The sequence below is a fragment of the Telopea speciosissima genome, chromosome 5 (assembly GCF_018873765.1).
Source record: "Telopea speciosissima isolate NSW1024214 ecotype Mountain lineage chromosome 5, Tspe_v1, whole genome shotgun sequence".
Lineage (NCBI taxonomy): Eukaryota > Viridiplantae > Streptophyta > Magnoliopsida > Proteales > Proteaceae > Telopea > Telopea speciosissima.
The window spans coordinates 9,603,181-9,611,808 of NC_057920.1; the positions used below are offsets into that span (position 1 = coordinate 9,603,181).

Consider the following 8,628-nt stretch of genomic DNA (forward strand, 5'->3'; position numbering starts at 1 on the left):
AAGACCCAACACATATGTAACCCAACCCAAAGCTTATTTCCACTAAAATAAACCATTTTTTTTTTCTGATTTATCTGCATCAGGCATGGTGTGTAAAGAATTTACTTAGGTATTCTTTTCCAGCTGGGATTCCATATTTTACCCCTTGTATAGCTTATTTCCACTAAAATAAACCATTTTTTTGTGATTTATCTGCATCAGGCATGGTGTTTAAAGAATTTACTCTGGTATTCTTTTTCATACTTTTTGGGTACAGAATATTTTGTTGTTGCTGATAATAAAAAAAAAACAATTTTTTTTTTTTAAAAGAAGAGTAGAGACTGCTGAGCAGTTCTAATTCAAGAAATAGTGAAATACACTTCATCCCCTATGTCTTATTAGATAATTCAATTGCTTCATCTGATAGTGAATGACAGCAAAGAAGCATATGATGGTTTTGAGTCTTCACACCAAATAATATGTGTTAGTAAGCAATATTATGAAACATAACTAGCACATACAGAATGAGTTAAATAGATGTTAAATAAGACGTTAAATGTCAGGAGAAAGGGAAAATGCAACATACATTTAATATGCAATAGAAACTCAATAAGAAATTAAGAAACTAAAATCATGCCACAATAATAGTCCACAAAATAATAACACAGGACACAGGTGCTGCAACAAACCTCATGAGACCAATAAAAGGAAGTTTAGCCACCGATCTCTTTGGCAATGAAATCCAAGATAAGAATGACAAAAATAAAACAGACACATGTCAGTATCAACTATCAAGAACAGAGAAATTAAGTAAATCGGACCGAAATCTGACTTCTCACATAATCAAAAAAGGCTATCATATATTCATATGGTCAAATCAGAGTCCCAATCTGGTCTGCTTAAGCGAAGCAGGGACTTGATACTTGGGCTCCATTTGCTTTCAGTAAAATATTGGATATCCACTATAAGGATGTCATACTTGAAAGCGTACAACAAATAACCAGCTCCATAGGAAACATAAGAATAAATTTTACCTAGACAGCATTTGTTTTACAGAAAAGACTTTACAAAAATACAAATAGACCCTCGATCTAGGTCAATTGGACCAGACACTAATATACGTTTCCTGATCAGTAACTAAATGGATCAATTATGCACCCATCAGATCCAATTCAATTAAGATTACTGTGCACAAGTACATACGGCAAAGTACAAAATGTAAGTGCGCATATTTAGCCAAAACAACAGCATAATATCACAGACTTGATCAGTATCTGTTCCATTTCCTAAGATTGCCCTTCTTAATGAAGTTCGCACAACAAGATTCTAAAAAAGGTTGAAGGGCCACCAGTTATCAAAAAACTATTTTTTATTCTCTTCTACAAAGTATCAGACTGGATCAGATTGGTTAGGCCCCATAAGAAAGCAAACTTCAATTCTAGTTTTTTGATAGTCCAACAGGTCTCCATTCAGATCCATGTCTGGCAAACAGAAAATTCGACTGAATCAGATAGAATTCAGATTTAACCGTATTGAAGCCCAACCGGTTGAAAGCTCTGCCAAAAGATTTAGAAAGGAAAAATAAAATGGAAAGATCAAAGTAGACTCAGCTGGACCTACCTTAGCAACAAAGCTGGGAAAGGAAGAAGACATGTGATATAAAATATCCAAATGAGATACGTGGTTTGATATGATTGCCCCAGGTCTTTTAGATTCTCCAGGCTGTTCATTGCAGTCATTCTGACAAATTAGAAATAAACAAAAGTGGTGGTTAGACAAAAAGAGAAATTCTTCTTAGCAGAATGTCAATGTGAAGCCACTAACTATCCCAAAAGCATATCATGACAGAAGACCACACAAAAATATATAGATTTACCAAAAATAATTAAAATCTTTTTCTCCCAAGTGGGAGCTGTCACACAACACATTTTCAGAAACAGCCAGAGGACTTCAAAACTTTACTGTCATTTTCAGCAATCAATGGAATCAAATGACCTAGTAAGTCTACGTAGGTTTTTCTTTCAAGGGAAATTTACATGTACCTCCCCTGAGGTATCAACTATTTACAACAACACCCATGAGGTTTCAATATTTATGCATGACACCCCTACTTTCCAAAATATTCAATAAGTAAACCCAGTCCGTAAACCTGGGACTAAAAATGTTAGAATATATCCTCTATTGACCAAATTTTCCTTCCTTCTGAACTAACCTCTTCTTCCACATCTTTCTACTGTGGAGCAAGATTGCTACCAAAAGGAGAAGCCCTAACAGCTTCTACACCTCCGAGGTGATCACCATTCTTGCTGCTGAGCTGAAACTCGCCATTTCTGGCTTCCGGCGACCTGGAAATGTAAAGTACATCAAACTTCTCCTTCCAGCTCCCTTGAATTTCCTCTGCCACAGAAAATCCAAACTCTTTTGCAAATTTCTACTTCCACAGATCATCGTTTGATGATAGGTATCGCAGTTCAGAACAAATACAACCAATCTTTGCTGTATCTAAACCTAGAAGAAAATCCATAATTCGAATCTTAAGTTCAGTTGGGAGCATCTCCATCAAGCCCAAACGGCGGAGATTCTGAATGTGTGGTGTAAATGGATACAACAACAAACACAGCCTTATCCCAACTTAATAGGGTCTGCTACATGGATCCAAACAAACAAAATAGGTAGAACTGAGGCCTAAACAAAAAAAGGGGGAGGGGGGGGGGTGAAGATATGGGAAATAGATGAGAAATGAAAACGAACACTGACAAATGAAAGTAAGAGGAAAGAGGCACAGCCCAGCAAGTCCGGATCATCTCTGCTAAATGAGGTTTGCAACATGGATCCTTGCCCTCCAATAGAATCTATCCAAGGTCACACTTGGTACAAGGCCTATACTATGCATGTCCTTCCTCACAACTTCTCCTATGGTCATTTTAGGCCTGCCCCTAGCTCTTTTAGCTCCTTCATTGAACATGACTATACCGCCTCAAACGACTCTCTCAGAGCTTGTGAATGGATATGAGGCTATTCCATTCCTACCGTGAGTCACTAGGTAGCTTCCCTCTCCACTTCTCTCCAAAGTCTCATTCTCCTTCTACTTCTTCTCTCTTCCTTCATAAGTACAGGTTTAATGGTTCTTCTATTATCACAAGTGTCTGAAAACTTTATGTGGTTGAATGAGAAAGACCTCTCCTCATGAAAGCTTCTTTGCTGCTGGATTTCTTTTCTCATCACTATTGGATGATATTTCAGTCAGAGCTTATTTTCTTTTGGGTATTTGAATTTTGAAATTATCAATGGATTAAAGGATTCGGGATTTCTAAATATTGCTTGTTAAATATTCTTGGATATGATATACACTCATGTTCAATCAACTGTTTTCTTCTTCTTTTACAGCCCCAATGAATGCCGATTGTTGTTAGTTGTTAAAATGAAGATTTTTCTTTTATAGGTTAACTGAAGATGAATTATTACATATTTATGGCAAAGAAACCAGATCTTGCAATCAAAAACCCCAGAAATTCTACCCACCGCATTGTCTCACTTTGCAAGAGGTGGAGATAATCAATCTACCCAACCCACTGGTGGGGGGTAGGTAGGATGAACCCTAGGTTCAAGCTAAACACCTCCCTTACAGGATCCCAAGTAACCCAAACTAGAAAAATTAACAAAAATCATCCTTCTCAAATGAAGGTGAGAAACAATCACTCACAAATAAATAGATAGGTGAACTTTAGAATACAGCAGCAATCCGATGGTTAGATTAAGAGTAATTAAAGAGTAACCAACTCTGAAACAGAAATTCAAGAACAGAAGAAAACTTAATTACTCAAGATCAGAAAATCAGATCAGCTTATACAGCTGGTCGAGTGCCTCTTTTATGGGGGTAGAATCAATGCTGAAAATTCAGCGAGATCCAATGGACAGATCTGCTGATGTGGACAACTCTTAGTGGAACTAGGATAAGTCAAAACCAGTCAAACTAGGCGTCATATGACTGATCTGATTACAGATTTAATATGCCCAAAAGAAACTCAGTATACGTTAGTAATATCAAAATAAACAGAGCAGTAAATATCAGATATAGAACAGCCTTCAAAATAGCAAGAACCGAATCCCACTTGAAGTAGGATTGTATCATTCACGCAGCAGATTCAGAAACTGATAACAGAATGTATTTAGAATATCGACCATGAAAATTTTCTGAAATCAGAACACGAATCAGACTTGTAGAAGTCTAGATTCCAGCAATCCTAGTTTAAGTAGGATAATCTCATTGCAGGGGGGAAAACAGAGAATAAAAAGAAGAAAAATAACTATGGCTTCCCACCAAGAACAAGGATCAGAATTTCTCTGTCCTCCAAGGATATCTCACCCCCTACTGAATCTCTCAGCATCCATTGAAGAAAACTTCAAACTTTATTCATCATACATCATCTGTGAGCCAATGACTCTTACATGCTTTATATAAAAACTAAATCAAACTCCTAATCTGACTAGGAAAGTCAAATCCTATTGCTAATAGCAAACAAAAGTGAAATATGAAACACAATCCTAAAAGGAAAACATCTAAACAACTTAAATTTAAAAAAAAAAAAACAGACTAGCTAACAAACTAACTAATGAGATAAATCCCAAACTCTTACCTTCTACCCATAGTTTAGGCCCCCCTTTATAGTGGCTCATTGCAAAGAAAACCCATGGGATCAAAGGCCCAACCCAAAGCTCATTTCTAATAAAAAATTAGATTTGATGAATTTTGAATTCATTTGGCCTCGCTTCACATAGCCGTACACCTTTGATGTCCCTATCAAGGTCCGTCTCTAATATCTCTTAAGGTTTTTGCCTATAAGAAAGTTCTAGAACCCGACAGAAAGTATAACTCTATTAAACAATTTCATTCATCACATATTACACCTTTTCTACCCTATTTCGCAAACTCTCTCCCAACCCAACCATATAACTTATTTTATCAATCCTTTCCCTGAGTCATTTTTAGTGGGTTGAATTAGGTTAGCTGTCCTGCTCCTGCATCACCCACCAAAAGGCTTCCCATTTCCTCAGTATCCTCCTCTGAATGAGAAACTCTCACCAATAACCATATACAGCATGCACAATAAATAACAAAGAAGTATTCACCATGGTGTGAATGTGTGTGTTAATACCCATGGAATGGAGATTATGAAAACGTGGAAAATTCTTAGCTGTTTCATGACTAGATTCAATCAACTATAGATGATTTTTATTTTAGCACTTGTAACCAACTGGACCTCTAAAGTCAGAGGAGCATTTTAGGGCTTCTCCATCCATCACTGTTTGAAGCTAAATTGCCCAATCTTGAGTGATGGGTCATTCTTGATCTCCCTCATTTTCACGTTTCTTCAAGCTGAGTTTGATGAGTGTTCTATGCAGAAACCAGGCACAACACAGATGGGAAGAGTTTCTACGAACAATGTAAGTTCACAAATTTTTTCCTGACGAATAATATGCAACCAGTTACCTACACTGGTGCTGTATCAATGGGTGGTAAAGTTTTCAGGAGAGAAAAATTCTCACCCTCTTCCAAGAGCTCAAATCTCATTCTTCTCTTTGTATAGAGAGATCGATTACTAAGGCAAATCCCCAGTAGTTGCAGGAGAGTTTTAACCTTTCAAGCTATTAGGAGGGCCCATAGAAACTATAGTGTTTCATTTGGATGTATCACTTTCTAGCTCCTAGATTGAACATTTCAGTCCAGTAGAAACCTAGATCAGCCAACTCTAATGGTGATGATCTAGAGAAAAGTGTCGGGATTGAGATGAACAGGTTAAGAAAATCAATACGGAAATGAAAGTCTCTAGTCATTCAAAAAGCCCAATGTAAATCAATTATAGCATATTCTAAAATCATTATTGTTCCTCTTAATCGATTGGTGTAGCTTTCCTATTTAATCAATACGAGATTCACAGCACGTAGTCAGATATTGTAACCCCTCAAACCAATCTAGTTAATCATCACGAGATTCACAGCACGAGCTCTGAAATTGTAACCCATCAAGCCAATTGATATAATTTCAGAATTTATCCAAATTTTTTTACCTCGCCTGTTAATTTCTCCACGGCATCAGCATTGCGACAAGACTCGCTAATCCAATAAAAACCAAACGTGAAGAGCAATGCTCTAGAGAGGAACTTCCCAGTATGAACAATGACGACCCTTCTCCACCCTCTCAGATGAGCATAATTTTCCTGTCCTTCCTCTCGATTCGGGACAGTGAAGAGCGTACAGAAATGGCAAATCAAGGAGTAGAGTATCAGTATAGCCATTCCAACAATCAAACGGATCGGAAGGAGCGTGACAAGTGCGAATCCGAGCAGAATTTTTTCCGACAGAGGCAGTTCCCCTCTCCCCATCGTCCCGTAAGCATCTCTTCTCACGTAAGCCGCGTATTTCTTCTCGAGTTCCTGTAAATTCTCAGCAGAGGGAGGGGAAGAGCTCAAGTTGGAATCCGATTTCAGCAAAGGTCGCTCGTCCTTGCCCGAATCCTCGCCGCGAGGCTCGTCGGCTGGTTCATCCATTTGACGATGGTTATTGGAGCCAAAATCTTTCAGTTCCGTCTCCATTGTTGTTGAATCCTCAGTTTTTGAGCTTAATTCGTCCACCTGAACGCCATCGGATTATGAAGCTTCGCAAGCTCGCAAGCAGACACGGAGAGTAGACGAGGAGACGCGAAGGACCCAAAGTTTTGTTCCAGGCGTGAATCCTTATAAGAATTGGACTTGGAAAATGGAAAAGAGTCGTGATTGTGTGCGTTGGAGGATTTGGAAAGATTGTTCTCCTCAGATTATGTCTAAACCTTGGATCCGAACCTTTTTACATGATATTGTTGAGATTTATAGTTGTAGCCTGTGACTATCGTTAAAATAGAATCTTTTGTCACGATGCAACAATACCGCAGCCTTTGCCTCAGAGCTTCAAAGAGTTGTACGGAAATGGATTTGCCTTGATGAGAACTTCGAAGTTGTGGGGTCCACCAACCATGTTAGAATGAGAGGTGACGGTTGACAATTGAGAACGTCCGCATTCTGTAATAGTAACTGCGTACCGATCCCGAGATTTGACCGATACAATAAGGTTTGACTAAATCGTTGATTGGATTGTCCAACTCGATTAGAATGGCCAATCCGATCCTTAACTGATCCAATTGAATATTTTTTTATAGTTTTAAAATTTTTAAGTTTTTTTTTATTTTTTATATTATCTTTATTGATATTGACCGAGATACCAATCGATTTTGACCGATTCAATCCAGATAATATCGACTAATTTGATCCCAAGATTACAACACCCACCAAATCTGGCCGATATATGACCTGATCCATAAAAAAACGATTTTGGGAGGTTTTTTGATGATCCTGACCGATTTGGACCGATCCGATCCTGATCCGAAAAGGTTTCAACGATGATTGATCCCGAGTCCGATACCTTGATTGTGAACCTTGGTCCCATCATTGAAACAAATTCCTCTGCATTTCGGGCATCTTACGGTGCCTTGCAATTTGGGTTTGAGAATTCGACACGTGGAATGTACAACATCAAACGGTGTCAAAATCAAAAAAAAAAAGAAAAGAACTAGATCAATCAATCTCATACCATTGGATGAAGCATCTTCCATCGTGTTGAGCTCTCAGCCCGAACTGCATAGGATTTTAATCCCAATTTGGATCCTCTATTGCCGAGTTGTCGGGCAGAGGACCGTGCTATCAAGACACGATGAGGTGTGCAATGATTGTCTTACCCCTGCACGATTATCTTGCCCGGATGGAGAGAAGGCGATCATTGCACACCTCACCGTGTCTTGGCAATCCAATCGGGCAACTCAATGGTCGGTGGTAAGATTTTGATTTTTTTTTTTCTCTGTGGAGTAACTTGGTCTTCACTCTTGAGCATTGATTTTTTTTTTTTTTTTTGGGGTCAAACAAGATGGCCATTACTTGGTGATCTCAAAGTCGTCGCATTGATTGGTGGTCAATCTCGTGCTTATCAGTTCCTCCAAAGGTGACAAATCACTATTTGGGTTGATATTCTATTTGGGCGAGCCATGGTTTTAGTGCCCGGTATCAGAAGGGGTGTCAGTCAACAAACGGTATTGTATTTACATCGATAAGGATCAATCATATCAGACAAATTTGCCCTTGTTCCTCTTTTAAAAATAGATGTTTTGATTGATTTAGCCTTTGTTTTTACCATATCATCGATATAGTATCGGCAAGGTGCAAAATCGATATAGATCACCCAATACGGGTTGAGGATCCAATACTGATACTTAGAATCATGTCCTATGAGGTGTTAAAGGGTCAATTCGGCTAGGTTTCAGTCAGGTTGAATCAGTTTCGATCGGGGAATGAATGAGATCAAAATCAAACCATTAAGAAACTTTGGTTTTTGGTCGATTTATTTCAATTTTAGTATCGAGTTAATACCAGTTTACATAGATTTTGTTTTTGAACTTGAAGCACAATAAAATCTTACATTATTAACTCATAATTTATAATAAATAGAATTAATTATCATAAATCACATCAAATGTATATCGTTCATCTATCTCTTGTAAGTCTCTCTATCCATTGATTCTATCTATTGATCATTTCACTTCAAAAGGAACTTTTATTGAAACTA

General features: G+C 37.9%; 1 protein-coding gene across 3 annotated transcripts in view; it reads right to left on the reverse strand.

Annotated features, from left to right (window-relative positions):
- The window catches only part of LOC122661749 (lysophospholipid acyltransferase LPEAT1-like), a 33,306-nt gene extending 26,661 nt beyond the window's left edge, over nucleotides 1–6,645 (reverse strand). For 2 of the 3 annotated variants that reach the window (XM_043857251.1, XM_043857250.1), the window contains exons 1-3: nucleotides 6,048–6,645; nucleotides 1,600–1,719; nucleotides 669–706 (exon numbers count right to left, since the gene is read on the reverse strand). In XM_043857251.1, the coding sequence (XP_043713186.1) occupies nucleotides 669–706; nucleotides 1,600–1,719; nucleotides 6,048–6,572 (683 nt within the window). In that variant the 5' untranslated portion in view covers nucleotides 6,573–6,645. The remainder of the gene's footprint in view (nucleotides 1–668; nucleotides 707–1,599; nucleotides 1,720–6,047) is intronic. The other variant, XM_043857252.1, reaches the window with a different exon arrangement.
- Between the last annotated feature and the right edge of the window lie 1,983 nt (nucleotides 6,646–8,628).